The sequence below is a fragment of the Mauremys reevesii genome, linkage group 10 (assembly GCF_016161935.1).
Source record: "Mauremys reevesii isolate NIE-2019 linkage group 10, ASM1616193v1, whole genome shotgun sequence".
Lineage (NCBI taxonomy): Eukaryota > Metazoa > Chordata > Testudines > Geoemydidae > Mauremys > Mauremys reevesii.
The window spans coordinates 20,083,556-20,099,083 of NC_052632.1; the positions used below are offsets into that span (position 1 = coordinate 20,083,556).

General features: G+C 41.0%; 1 protein-coding gene and 1 long non-coding RNA gene across 4 annotated transcripts in view; one reads left to right on the plus strand and one right to left on the minus strand.

Moving 5' to 3' along the window:
- Positions 1–15,528, plus strand: part of LOC120373384 — a 46,905-nt gene that overhangs the window by 17,956 nt on the left and 13,421 nt on the right. For both annotated transcript variants that reach the window (XR_005585518.1, XR_005585517.1), the window contains exon 2: positions 2,609–2,685. This is a non-coding gene — a long non-coding RNA (uncharacterized LOC120373384). The remainder of the gene's footprint in view (positions 1–2,608; positions 2,686–15,528) is intronic.
- Positions 1–15,528, minus strand: part of SLC12A1 (solute carrier family 12 member 1) — a 63,413-nt gene that overhangs the window by 14,940 nt on the left and 32,945 nt on the right. For both annotated transcript variants that reach the window (XM_039491773.1, XM_039491772.1), the window contains exons 15-20: positions 12,129–12,228; positions 11,927–12,038; positions 9,895–10,035; positions 7,796–7,902; positions 6,610–6,692; positions 2,109–2,252 (exon numbers count right to left, since the gene is read on the minus strand). In XM_039491773.1, coding sequence (XP_039347707.1) covers positions 2,109–2,252; positions 6,610–6,692; positions 7,796–7,902; positions 9,895–10,035; positions 11,927–12,038; positions 12,129–12,228 — 687 coding nt within the window. The remainder of the gene's footprint in view (positions 1–2,108; positions 2,253–6,609; positions 6,693–7,795; positions 7,903–9,894; positions 10,036–11,926; positions 12,039–12,128; positions 12,229–15,528) is intronic.

Genomic DNA, 15,528 nt, shown 5'->3' on the forward strand with positions numbered 1-15,528 from the left:
GTAACATGGTTCTTAGGCTTCAATCCTGAAAACCCGTACTGCACAAATAAATCATCTTCTGAACCTTAATATGTCAGCACACACCACTTCCATAGGTACCAATTGGAACTGCAGCGCATGAGCAAATTTGCTCTGGTGTTAGTTTGTATGATATTAGGACCTTACTGCATCAAATTATAACAGCTGTAAAAGGGAGCAGGTTTCTGTGGATGAGATAACCTATTCTAAAATAGGTATCATTGAAGCATAGGCAGATAGGAACTGTTTTGAAAATGTAAGGAATAACAATTATTTTTACCTTTTATATCATAGACATAGTGTTGCAAAATATAGAATCTTCCATATAATACATTATAGGGCTTGCAAAAGGGAGACATGGACAACTAACTAGATACAGAGAAGGTTGAGGTCGGGCAAAGACCTAAAGACCTTCTGGGCAATTTCCCCATGTAGACAAACCCTAAGGGTAGGAGGAAAATGTAAGCATGGGACATATATAATGCCCTGAAAGGTCTTTGTGTTAATTTAAAAATATGATTTGCTTCTTGTTGCAATGTTGGTTCTGTCTAAAAATGTACATTTTTGTCTATATACTAACAATATTTTTTCCCATTCCATCATTCTTTGAAGCCAGTGACTTTATTACAGTTATCTTCCAATGATTTCAAAGCCAGAGCAATATTTAAAGTGGAGCAGACAGGCTTCTTTATAGGTTTTGCTCTGATGTATTAGGTTCAGAAGATGCTTTGCGCAGTCTTCGAGTGTTCCTAGAGTTTTGACAAGATAATTCTAAAACAATTATCAGCTTTTCTGTGTAGTATGGCATCTATGTTGGGAGTTCTAACAACTCCAGGGAGAATATATTTATAAACAAAATGGGAAGACAGAGATATTTACTAATATAATATATTTTCATATTTCTGTTTGAAAAGTGTGCAGAGCAAAAGCGTGCAATATGTATTTCCTATCAGAGCTGACCAGAAAATAGAAATCCCTTCCTGCAGAAAATTTCAATTTTCTTAAAAGGGCAGTTTCTGTCAAAATGATTTCCCAGTGCAAAATTCCCAACCAGCTCTATTTTCTTTCTGAACTGACCAGAAAAGAGTAGTTGAAGCATATTATATTTTGTAGCATTTGTTATGAGAGGGAATTCTATTCTAACATGCAAAATTAACTGAGCACTGCCAAGTAAAGAATTGATGACATTTTCTGCTATTAGTCTGTGATTTCTTGATATCTCTGGGAGTTGAGTGTATAGATAGATCATAGTCTCTGTAGTAGAAAATTCAAAAAAATATTTTTATGAATGCAAAAATGGTTTTGGATGGGTCATTATCATTCCCTAACAATTGTGAAATGAGAATTTTCATTCAGTAAATCTTTTGCTGTAGATTTACTATATTTCTCATATGGTTTGTTTACATCCCATATAAATTTCAATAGTCTAGATCCTACCACACTATACTACTTACAGTCCATTTTATTTGTTTCATAACATGTTGTATGTTTGCTTTCAGTGCTTATGCATACATCGGTTCACTCCTTTAGTATGATAGTGTACCCACAGCATAGAATGATGGTCATTTTTATTACATATTTTTCATCTACACATTGTGGTTTTTGTGTATAATAAATAATTGTTCCCTGAATTCTGTGCACAGTTCAACATTTTTATAAAATTTCAGAAAAATGACCTCAATATAAGAAAATAACTTATTGATCTGTGTTCAAACATTTAGTAGCCATACCCAATATTATCAATTAGATTAAGTAAAAAACCAAAGCCATGCATTTCCTCTGAAAAATGACAGAAGAAATTAGTTCTGTCATATCAGGTAACATCTTATACCAGCAGACATCACTATATACCTCATTACATAATTATCTCAACTAATATATTTATGTTCAGGGGGCGAAATGTAGTAGCAGAACCCAAGTCCACAGCATTCTCCTACTCCACTGGCACATTTCCCTAATGTGTTGTCTGAATTAAATGGCAGCTCTGCTAGCTAAAGTCAAAGGACGCCGTTGTACCTTAGAAACTTTTCTCTAGAATGAAGGTATAGCTGTGTATCAGTGAAAGTGTTTTATGTCATTTACAAGCTTACCTTTTTTGGTTACGTGCTTGGTAATATTGAGCTTTCTGGCTTTGCCAAACAATCCACGGATACCATGACTTTCTTCTTCAAAGTTATTGTCTTTAATGGTAGCTTCTAGTGCCATCCTCTCCTGCTCTAACTTCTCTAATTCCTCTGTTAATGGAAAGCAACACTGGAAACTAGTAACACAATAATTTGCAGTTTAAATTAAACTGTTGATGGGTAATAACATTGAGAGTTATAATTATCTGTTATGATTATTAGTATACACTGTAAAAATATTGGGATATGGACAAATTTTGAAATGATTTTCCTAGTAGGTGGCAGGAAACTCAATGAATCTGTGAAAGCTCTAGTTCAGGGTGCACCATACTCATCCAAAGAGATTGCATTGCTATCAAGTGTTACTCCATTGCTCTCTATCTTTAGTTTGCTAGTCTACCAGATCAGAAATAGCAGTATCACTGTACTTTATAGTAAGATAATACTTTGGGGTTTTTTTCTTTCAGGGATATCAAAGCACTTTATAAAAGCTGATTTTGTCCAGATTGGGAAACCAAGGCACAGAAGTAGTGATTTGCCCCAGGTGAGTTATAGAGTTTAAGGCCAGAAGGGACGACCCAATCATCTAGTTTTACCTCCTGTATATCAAACACCACCACCACCACCACCCAGGACTGGCACACTAAACCCAACAACCGAAATTAGACAGAAGTATTACAGCCCACAGGTGACTAGACTATTACGTGCCAGAGGCAGAGAATAGGAGGGGCTGACTGAGGTCACTAACCAAGGTCCCAGTGCACAGTCCTCTGAAGTGAATGGAGTCTTCTCATTAACTTCAGTAGACTGTGGATCAGACTCTAAATTGTGAACAGGATCCAGTTGTCTAATTCTCAGTCCCCTTCAGTAATCACAAGAGCAGACTGCCAACTATTTTGAGATGCTCATAAATATTTGAGTACTTACACTGAATATGTGAGCACTGTATATATTGAAAATATTACAGTACTTTATCTTGTGTTGATGCATTTTGAAATGCTTGCTGCAGAGACAGAAGAGTCAGCTAAACTATTCTGTATATATAATAATATAAAAAAATCCCTTCTGTCTTGGAGAAAATGAGCTTTTCTCCAAGGAAAAGTGGCATCCACTGCTATTGAATTTATTATGATGAGGCACTAGTTAATATCATGTAAGCACTGGTCCGTAGTATGCTTTTTTTTATAAGGAAAGGTGTTTTCATTGGAGTGAGACATGGTACAAAAGTAATCTTCCTTGGCTGGTAAATTATCTGTGTGCATACATATAAAAAATCATCTGCGGCCACTAGAGTTTATTAGCTCTATTGGTGCTCTGAATTGCTAAAATTTTCTTTAAATTAGACTCCAGTATGATAGCATAATGCCTGTGTTTATTAGGACATGATGATAACCACTGACATACACTTACTCAAAACTAAAGATTCAGTTATTCTTTTAAACATAATGCTGTAGTGAACAGGGCCAGCTCCAGCTTCCCCCCCTCCCCCAAGTGGCAAAGAAAAAAAAAGAGAGGGACTGAGGGACTCGCCGCCAAAGACCCGGATGTGCCGCCCTTTTCCATTGGCCACTCTAAGCACCTGCTTCCTGCGCTGGTGCCTGGAGCCGGCCCTGGTAGTGAATGTAATAGAACACACTGTTTCTTTTCCCACTTCCTAGCCTAATATGTTTGTATGGTAAGTATCATCTGCTTCAAAAGAGTTCTCATTGTTGGCTTTTTTAGGGTCAGTTGTAATTTCTAGTTGTATTTATATTTCTTTGTCAATTTGCACCCTGATAAACTAAAGTAAATGTTCAGAGTTGGTATTCATCACTATTACATTGGAGTCTTATAAAATGTGCTTTCCCAGAGAGGTTTAAAATAGGAGTCAATTCTTGACTCTTTTCCAGTCAAGTAATCGAAGTGTTAGGGATATCAACAGGGAAGACCGCAGAAGCTGATTCGGAATTTAACAGTGTGTTTGGAAGTGGAGTGCTCATCTGCTCTAGTTTTTTAAAAGGAAGTTCTGGAATCTCTTAATCCTTAATGATTAAGGTGACTTGCTGTTGGGCATTACAAAATTAGCTTGCCAACTAAGGAAGACAGGCTTTAGTTTTGTGGTTTCTGCATAGAAGATTCTGCTATTCCACATCTCCCTTAGGTATAATGACTGCATTTTGGTATGTGTACCAACAGGATACTGCAGGGAGAAATGAGAGAGGCAAACTTCCAGCAGGTGGCAGCAAAGAGTCGTCAGTCTGTTTTCTGATTAACTCATATACCTATTTTCGTATGAGATTTATTCCACTTCATGTACAGAAGAAAAATACTTTATTTTCTGTACCGTGGCTTAATCACTATAGCTTGGACAGATGTTTCTCCTTCAGTGGACTAACTCTCAGTGGGAGAATAATTCTATTGAAATCCTGAGGGGGGGTTCTGGTGGGGTTTCATCTGGTATTCTCCTCTCTGAGTGTCCTTGGGAGGCAGTGAGATGCCTACAAACCCTCCACATCCCAACGATGAAAAGAGAAAGTGATGGCAACTGTGCAGATCCAGGAAACCCCTACACTAGAAGAACCCTGCCACCCCATGTCCACTAGAACTGTGCGCTGTCCCCTTTGGAAAGGAGAATTGCAGCTGCAATAGGGAGTTGGTGCTCCATATAGCTGCACTAACTTTGTGTGGATTTTGCAGCTGAAATCTACGGTGACACACAGTAGCACAGACAGGATTTAGAGAGTGGTAGCTCCCACAAGTCCCGGCAATGTCAGTCTTGGGGACCTGCCCTATAGAGTCTCCAAGAGCAGTGAGGGAACATACGTTGGAGCCACCAGTCCCCTAGTTGTGCCTGATGTTACTACTTCAGTCCATGCTGAGGAGGGGGTATCTTGGGACCCCAGTTCTGTGAAGCAGCGTGCAGGACCTCTGACCAGTTCTAAGGCCCACCCTTGAAGGCCTTTCTCAGGGCAATACAGTAACTCCTCACTTATAGTCGTCCAGGTTAACGTTGTTTTGTTGTTACGTTGCTGATGAACTAGAGAACATGCTTGTTTAAAGTTGCACAATGCTCCCTTATAACATTGTTTGGCAGCTGCCTGCTTTGTCCACGGCTTGCAGAAAGAGCAGCCCATTGGAGCTAGCTGGTGGGAGTTTGGAACCAGGGGGGACCAGTAATCCCCCCCCCTCCATCAGCTCCCTGCTCCCCTAAGTTCCCTATGCATCAGCTGCCCAGCAGGCTATCAACTGCTGGCAGTTCAACTGTCCCTCCCCCCACTGCTGTATGCTGCTCCTGCCCTCTGCCTTGGAGCTGCTCCCGGGAGCCTCCTGCTTGCTGTGCAGTGGGGGAGAGGGAGGCTAATGTCAGGGTGTCCCCCTCCCCCTGCTCCTGCCCCCCACTTATCCCATCTCCATAGAGCAAGGGGTGGGGAGACACACACAACAAGGCTCAGGACAGAGGGAGCTTGCTGGCAGCACCTTCTGTCTCAACTTGCTGATTTACTTAAAAAGATAATGTACTTAGAGTGGGGTCAGCGTACTTAAAGGGGCAATGTGTGTCTCTCTCTCACACGTGATGTGTGTGTCTGTCTCTGTCTGCCATGCTGTCTCCCATCCCTCCATTTGTGCTGCTTTGTAGAGTGTGAGGCTACATTAACAAAAATATGTTAACCCTTGAGGGCTCAACTGAGTGCTAGTTCATCATTTAGCAGTAAGGCATTCCCTGGGAAATATCCCACCCTCTGACTCCACAACTTCAACCAAGCTTCAGAATCATCATTGCTGTGTACAGAATTAAATTGTTTGTTTAAAACTTATACTGTGTGTGTAAATATTTATCTACAATATAGTTTTTTGTCTGGTGAAAAAAATTTCCCTGGAACCTAACCCTCCCATTTACATAATTTTTATGGGGAAATTGGATTTGCTTAACATCATTTCACTTAAAGTCGCATTTTTCAGGAACATAACTACAACGTTAAGCAAGGAGTTACTGTACTTGCATTGACTTCTCTGGGAGCTCAGCCACAGTAAGGATATTGGCAAGGGCTACATGCTTACAAGTAAGAGGCAGTAGGTAGCTGTGTTGCCTCAGGAGAAGGACAGAAACCAGACTGTGATTCTGAGAGTCTCAGTCTCATCCCTTGGACCAGGGGGATTCGAGAAGTAATCTGTGTCAGACAACCTTTGGACAGTTGTCTGAAACTGTTTTTAGTTCTTTATTTGGGAATGACTAGATTTCAAGCTGACAGTGGACCTTTAATTTTTTTTCACTAACATGGAGAAAATGGTGTGATGCTCCAGCAGTTACACATATTTTATTGATTCTAAGCTTCCGGATATCTTACATTAAGCTGTAGGTTAACAAGTCATTGAGCGGAACTTCAGAGATTGATATGTTTGGAAACCAGTGGGAAAATGATAGTTTAAAAAAGAAGCATATCTTAATAATACAAGATAAGTACAATTCCATTATTCCATCACTACATACCTTGAACCTGGAGGACTTGAGATATATCAAAGCCTTGGCTAATTCTGACAATAACCACGCCAAGCTCAAAATCAAATGCATCGCTGAAAACAAAAATAAAATGATTATGGGCACTTCCTCACCAGTGGTGTTGTGTTTAAAAAAAAGTGGGTACGCTAACCCAAACTAAACTCAGTATTCACCTAAACTCCATTTACCCGCATTTATCCTTACCTACACTACTGCCTACCCCAGAGATGGCACTTAGAGCTGCCTAACTTAAAGACATTCAGAGAAATGTTAATGCTTGATATGAAGCATTGTGGGCCACACCCTGCCCTGCAATGGCTAAATCCACCAGAGGTGAAATGGGGCCAAAACTAAGCAAATGTGAATTTGCAGGGTTCCAGTGACCTCCCCCTCTCAAGACAGAGGAGTTGGTGCTGGTGAGAAACCGAGAGATTGTCCCTGCAATGGACCTTCCTCTCACATTTGCCTCTAAGCTCCCGCTTGGCAGCTTCTTTAGGAGTTGTGCCACCCTTGAGTGGCTCCTCCATGATAGTGCCCCATTCCATGCCTGCTGAGCAACAGAAGACGTGGAGTGGGTTTTACTGCTGGCTGAACCAGCAGTCGCTCGTGGGCAGATTTGCAGCTGGAAATTCAGACGGTGTTGGGAGCAGCACGCTTCAGAGTGGCTACACCCTGGCCATAACCCAACTCACAAAGCCGCAGTGCTTCAACCATATGATTCTTGAAGGAAAGGGCTTCCATAGTGCTTTGGGCCTACAAGGAGAATGCCATTATTCTCTCTTCTCCACCAAGCATGTATTTGGGGTTAATTTTTCCCCCCATACCAGTCCACAGAAAAGAAGAAAATGTAGTCCTACAAAACTGAGAACTGTGCAGCTTCCTTATGCAGCTTTGTCAAACCACCTCTGCTGTGGCAGTGATGGGCCAGGCATTGCCTGATGTGCCACAGTGGGGATGATTTTGTCTTCTGAACATACATCCTTTAGGAACTAGGTTGAGCATATTTTCATTGATGAGCTCAGATCTCCAGAGGTGAAAAGCTAGAGCACCAGCCCAGCTACCTTTTCCTACTTTTAATTTTACTTACTAGAAATATTTACATTATCTTTTCTTTTTAGAAATGCAAAATAATTTGAGTCCACAGAAAATATTATGATGAAACTGAACCATAACTTACTGTATAACACCCATGTAGTTTTCAATTTGCACAGCAGACGCATCCCGCCAGTCTGTTTTAAATCCCAGCACCAAGGTATTTGGTCTCATCCTACCCAAACCTGAGGCCTAGTGATATCAAAATACTGCATGAAAAGGTGCATACACACAGGCTGTTGCTGTAAATGAGAAATAATGGCAAAAGATAACTGAAGTAATGTTCTGGAGATTCTTAAGATTTGATTGCATTTTGTGAATGTCCTTCATGCCTGTACCCAAGCAGAAAGTAGAAAGATTAGATCTACATTATTCCGGTCATAAATGGTTTTTAGATTAAAGAAATGTAGTTTTGCTAATTTAGCATTCATTTGCATTTCTTCTGACATGCTCTCATGAAAATGGTTCAGTAACTTAAAACCAAGAGCCAGTTCATGCTGCTGTTTGTGTGCATCAAGCTTCTGTCTGGCTTGTAACATAAAGTAAATCAACTAGGTCTTGAAGTCCCTTTAAGGACTTTAAGCACTCAGAGGGAGGAGGAGTGGCAGTCCTTTGTTAAAAACAAATTCTTTGCTTTAGTTTAGGGGTTCTCGCCATCCCCCGGAGAAGATGATCCAAAAGTAGCTGAGTACACCTTATATGTAAATAATAATTTGGAAATGCGCAGGAAGAATAGGAGATTTGGCAAGATGTAACATCAGACCAGGCTTCTTCCAACAAGATGTTCACAGCAGGTTTTAGGTAGAGATGGGTCTGAGTGCTAAAAGTTGGATCCAAATTTAAGAGGGGACCAGATCTAGCTTCAAGCTTCCCCATGGTTCCAGTTAATCTAATTTGATTAAGTATGAGTGTAGACTAAAAAATGCAATATTTTAGGAATTCTTTCTTAGGATACACAAATATATTAGCTCTTGAGGTATTGTATTTGCATATTTTTATTGCTAACAAAAGGGACATGGTGCTATGGGAAATTGTTTTTGTGAGTTGTACTGACACATTCATATTGTACACATTTAAATGAATAGCTTGTCTGCAAAACAATTTCATACTGATTTCTCCAGGATAATGTACTGGTGTTGTGCCACCTTCCCAAACTGCTGAAAGGGAAGTGTTTATTTGCACTCATTTATTTGGTTTTGATCATGGCATTTTAAAAGAGATGGAAGAAGAAAAGATCATCAGGAATAACAGTTCTTAGAAACAACAAAAAGAACTGCTGCTTGGCAAGCTGTTTTGTACACAAACTCAAGATAAAGTCTCTTCATTGAGCTTTAATACAACAGAAAGATGTATTAACACATTGCTACATTAATACATCATCTTACTCACCTCTGCTGTCCATTCAGCAAACATGATAAAACCCATAATATGCTACCAGTGGGTGGCTGTTACCATAGAACTAACAAAAAGTCTTTTGGGTGGCCATGCTCTTGTAGTGAGGTTCACAGCGTGTTTTGCACATGAGAATAGTGAGATTCTTCCCCCATGTTTTGCCTCCAGACGTACATGTTTGCACACATACATGTGAAAGCGAAGAAAATGGGGAATCTAAAAGTGGTACCAGTTTAGCCTCTGACAATGCTATCTTCCGTGAAGGTAGGTTAATTTTAATGGACTGTTTATAAGCAATCTGGAATATGTTTGGAGTGATATGAAAATGTTTCAGGCAGTGAGTTTTTATTAATCGAGATGGGCTTCACTGTGTTTGCAAAATTGATATATATAAAATGATAAAAATATTTTCTGTGATATGAAATACAAAAACATTCTCAAATGTCTAACATACTGCATATCACCAACAAGCAGAACTCATTTGCAGTGCACTAAGTGCAGGCACAGACATTTGTATGGTGCTCTATAGGCACCTCTATTTTCATAATAGGGCCTCATTCATTTAGGATAGAATCAGCCAGCCTTGTTTTTCAGTTCCATAGCCTGGAACCAAATCTGTTCATGAAGTAGAGTGACTATACTACAAAAAGAGGTATCCTCAGGACACTCTCTACATTTATAACATATTATCCCTTATATACAAGACCTTTTAACAAGTAAACAGTAATGCTTGACATACAGGGAAACTTTGATGTAATACTCTTGTACGCATTTTGTAAATAAAAAGCTTACTTGAAGGAGACTTTTGACTCCATCTCTAAAGCTGTCAGCTGCCACCGCAGCATAAAATGCTTTTCTTTTGTTCTTTGTAAGCCAGGCCTGCTTTTTTGCCATGCCACTGTTCATCTCTTTAACACACAGCTTGCGCGGTCCCTGTAGGATACAATAAAATATTAGTAAGAAGACTTTGTTTTATACATCGCACTGTGATTTTGAAGGAGTTACCTAGTCTGCTGTATGGGGAAATGGAGGGAGTCAGAAAAATAAATTTCCAAAAAGAGTCCATGGAGATTCAATGCTTGTAAAAGAACGGTGCTGGTAACATAATTCACATTCTGTTCAAGAGGACGGAGGCTGTTAATGCTACTTAAATATAGTGATTCTGACAGAAGGAAAGACTACTCTGAATTGTAACATCTTAGAACAATATTGTGATGAAGTATCTCTGAGTGAATAAACTCCCTACCTGACTTGACTGCATAAGTAACCCTACAGGAAGGCTCAACTGATCTTAGGCAGACATTAAATGTCTATCTTCTGACAGTAAGGGCAAACTAGACCTTACCCAACTGGACACACAAGCTCCTTTGTTATTGTGTCTTTACAGTGATCATCTGATAGCTTAATTGGGTAAAATCCAACCGTTACAATATTTGTAGGCATTCTGGGATTCCCACTCACAACACATAGCTGTTTTTATCACTAGGTTATTTCTACAGTTATACAAATCACAGTGGTTCATTGTGTCACACTTTTATTACCCACTAAACTAAATTTAGCTTAAATTGTTAGAGAAGAAAAAACAACAAAAATGCCTGCACTAGCACAACCAACTTGTGTTTTATAGGCAAACGTGAAATCTCCTAACCAGTAATAATACAGGAAAATGCCTAATAAGAAAACTTGCTGAAGGCATGTTATGAAGTTGTCTAGTCTGCACCCACGGCCATTAATGGCAAACTCCCATTTGTAGAGAGGTGTAAAGTCTCATGCTCACTACATGTTGCATGCTCACTGGCCCATGTGGCACCTGCTGCCATGAACTGTAAGTTCCCTGGTGTAATACTGTTTGAAATGGGACCACGTTAACATGCAGTGGGGAACTCTTGGTGTGTGGTGGCAGGGTCCATGTGGGCCAATTGTTGCACAACACACTAGCGCGCACTAGAATTTACACCCCTCTAGTGCAGACTAAGGCACCATGCAGAGAAGCCCAAAGACTTGTTTGGGTTGGAAGGGAGCTTATCTAGGTCTTCTAGTCCACCCTTCTGCATTTTGGTGGCATTGATTTAATAATCACTACAGTAACACTAGGAAAAGGGTGCATTATCTGGACTTGACTAGCTCTAACAAGGGTAATTCCATAACCCCTTTTGTAGCTTGTTCCAGTATTCAGTTTTTATTACAGTTAAAAAGTTTGTCCTAACATTTAAACTACACTTTTCACTGCTGCAATATAAGCTCATTATTAAATTATCCCTATAATCTTTACTGCATCGTTTCCCTGCACATAGTTGTAGCTACTTATCATATAATAACAAAAAGGTGTACTTAGGTAGCTCCTTTCTTCATAAGATTTTGGAGCAGAATCCCTTTCCCCAAAAGCTGGAAGAGTATTGCTATTATAATATTATAGATGGGGAAACTGAGGTCAGCACAGCAAATCAGTGGCAGAGCTGGGACTAGAACTTGGGTATTTTGACTCTTTTGCTCTAGTCCCAAAATCATGCTGACTTCTTGTCCCCGCACTTTCTCTAACCTTGGCTTATCCAATTTTTTAAATCTTTCCTTGAAACTCTAATTTTTCCAAACCTTCTCTCATTTTTGGTTGGTCTACTCTGAACTCTGAGACACATCTCAATAAGGCATTAGCCAGCAGGCTCCAAATCAGCTGACAGCCTTCTTGTCAAGACTCATGACAAAATTCATCTACCCACCAGCATCAATGGGAGCATTGTGTGCCCAATGAGTGGAGAATGGAGCTTTGCAGTGCACACTGGAGAATTTTGCTCTTAATTTTTAGGTTCACATACATAGACCCTACCGTATATACTTGGCAGCAGATGCAGAGACCATTGTTCTTTGTGAACGAATGTGTGATGTCTAACAGAGCAGGTCTTGTCATGGGTCCTCCTGTTAATACTATGCACTGGGGTCTGGAGGAAGGAATAAAAGGTTACATTTAACTGGGAATCTATCTATCTAACTCCAGACTGAGCTATTCACTACTTCCCTGCAAACCTTACCTGAAGTTTTTCACATGATCTTCTACAGCAGTTAATTCCAGTGCACTGTCCAATGCATTAACATAGTAAAGAGCCTGTGCAGATGAGCCCCAATTTACCTCTGTGTATGACAAAGAAAAACATTGCATATTAAACCATGTTTTTTTAATAAGTGGTGTAACAGATGTCAGCATCGTCTTCTCGATAAGCCATAGCACACTAAATTCTATCATGGTCTCAGCCACATAAATGTTGGGGTAGGGGGGCGTGATGCAAATACAAACATACAAACAAATCCTGCCTTGTTCTTTGTGTGAAAAGCATAGGGAACATTCTTCCTCTGCTTAAGAGATGTTTTGCTCTCTGTTCCATTAACTCTCTTCCCTTCTCCCACATATAAAATGGACACCTCTGAGTAATGCAGTTATTTGATGTGATATTTCAGCAGAGGAAATGAAGCCGTTAGGAAGGCACATTACTAGCCCCAATGAGCTAAAAACCACATGCTTTCAAAGAAGAAAATTGAAGGTACGGTGCCTCACTTACTGAGACATGCCAGCCAGCCACCCACACGCTAGTTTGCCTTGCTATTGAATGCATACTGTTGCAACCTCTTTATAGTGCACGGTGTCTGAGAGACAAAGAATACTGTCATGGTAAAGGAATACTTGTATAACAATATAACATGCCATTGTCCTTTCTCCCTACTCCTAACAGCCAACCCTTTGGATCCCCTCACCCTTCACGGGTGTGCACTGGGCATGACAATAATCCCGCTCCATTCTGGGACTAGGCTTCAGTAAGGATCCAAGTGGCAGTTCTGCATCCAACACTCCTTGGGCTTCTTGGCACAGCTGCTGAACTCCTAATTCATATAGGGTATTGAGGGATGCAAGGGGACAAGAAGTACCTGTTCACCCAGTAGAAGAAAAGAAAGGAAACAGTAGAGCCCCAAGATCCTAAGCATAGTTTCAAGGGGACCCTCAAGATTTGGAGAGAGCAGAAACTGTGTACATGTGCCTCCTAAAGGGCCTGCTGGCAAGGCAGCCCATCAATGTTACCTAAGACTGATTCTAAGAGCAGAAAGTAGAAGCAAGTCAAAACTTCTGAAATAAAATGGGGGTTAGTCCTTGGCTTGTGGTGAGGGAGAGGGCATGGTATGTTACCTTCACAGTCCAAACCTAAGGGTCGGTTCATTGTAACCCCTGCAAACTGAATGCCCCGGGCTCAGTTCATGAACCAAACTGTGCAGGGATTACACAGTCCTGCAAGTGGTCTAAATCAGGTACCATAGTTATGGGCATGCTATAAAAATCTAGCTCAATTTCCCAGCTGTTTGCTCAGATACTCAAGACTGTTGGTCTGGCAGAATGTGATCATTCAGCTGTATGTAATTACTTTCCAAAAGCCACATCTTTTTGCTGCTGCTATCCTTGTTTCTCACTTATACTGATGTTTGGCTGAAGGAATCAGATTGGAAATACAGTAAATTATTTCTAAATTCTCTTGTCATGCCTGTGTAAATGGGAAGCAACAGCAGTTACGCCAGGGTAGAACCAGCATTATATGCAACTTTTTGAATTCTGAATATGGACTTTTTGATTTTCTTTTTCTTTTCCAAGGTAGGAAAGAATGTCACACCTTTCTGAGTATCACTCAGCTGTCAGTAAAGAATGTAACATCTCATATGGGTAGTTAGTAGAAGTGCTCCTCTCCTGGTGGGAGGGAGGGAGAGTTTATGTGCAAATGTATGAGCTGGGAAGCTTGTTGCTTTTTCTCAGGGGTGAGAGTATGTCTTCACTGCAGAGTTAGCCCTGGTAATTGGAATCCAGGTCTGAGCACCTGCTTGGTTTTGCCTGGATGTGACCAGCCACAGAGCAAAGCCCTGTGTGAGTTACTCTGTTCTCTTTGGTTCTGCATTTCCCTCTGCGTGTCACTAGGACGTCTGGGAGGCATAGTCTGTGGTTCTTTGTACTGCAGTAAGCTGAGCTGGTCTAGGATTCTTTCCTGTTACTTGTTCATCCTTCTAGGCACTGGAGGACTATCAGCACTCCGGTGATATAGCCTACATCCTCATTGGAAAGTGAGTGGGTAACCAATCTGAGTGAAAGAGGAACCCAGGCTGTAACCCACACCCAGGTTGAAAGCACCACAAACTCTGGTGAGAGGGTCTTATGTGTGACAGCAAGGGGGGGTAAGGACGACACTAAGGTAAGTGGCCCAGTTAACTCTGCTGTGAAGAAATACCCTGAAAGTAGTGACCATTCTGATTTAAGACTCCAAAGAGGGGTGTAGCAGATTAGTCATTTCTGGATTAAAAAGCTGAAAGAACAGCTTGGTTCCTTTGCGCAGGTGAGTCTGCTAAGACCAGCTGAGCTAGACTGTTGGTTGCAAAAGCCTGATAAGGAGGTGTGTGTTTGGGGGCAGAGAGGAGCTGTTTCTTAAAAAGCTCCCTCAGAAGTTTCTCCCCAGAGGTGGTTCTAGCAGCAGAAGGGGCTGGCTGAGAGGACCAGATGACCGCTGCAGCCTGAAAGTAAAGATTAGACTTCTGATCTAGGAATGAGTAACAGAGTTTATACCTCCTAACAAGAGCTGGAATTTGTGATTAGGGTATCTCCTTTCTGCTTCCAAAAGGGCTGGATTAAATGTGCCACAGGGAAAGGACCTTTATTAGGGCGCCATGGTTTGGAAATTTTAAAGTAGTATTCTTGTGATTTCTTAGTTATATATTTTTATACTCACTTATCCCAAATTCTCTACCACTCTTGGGCCTTTTTCTGCACAGAGAAGTTACATTGGTTTAACTTGAATCAGATTAAAAAAATGGTTTAATGAAACCCATGCAAACCTCTGTGTGAATACTCTAATACAGGGGTCCCCAAGGCGGTGCCCACAGGCGCCATGGCACCCGCTGGGGGCATCTAAATGCGCCCACGTCCTGGCCGGCAGTCGAGCATCAACGCCGACAAGCGACGTCATCCAGCGGCGTCGCCGCCGAAATGCCACCGAATTTCGGCAGCATTTCGGCGGATGCTCGACCGCTGCCATGGTCCTTCGTCTGGCAGGCGCCAGACGAAAAAGATCGGGGACCACTGCTCTAATACTTGTTTATGCTAAATTTATATCAGTTAGATTGCACCTGTATATAAGCCAGGTTCAAATTGATTTCAGAGCATCCACACACGAATGTACATCTGCTTAACTGAATTGGTTCTAAATTGTATCTTAAGTTAAACTGGTGACATGAACTTTGTGTATAAACCAGGCCTTGGGCTGCTTGCAATATCCACAATACAATGAGGTTTTGCCTTCAGCAAGCTGTAGAATGGGATTTCTCTGTTTTTCAATGTGTGCTGTCCATAGTGCCTGGGGCCTCCAGTCCTCCTTATGGCAGAAGTTATGTTGAAAAAGGAATGACCAC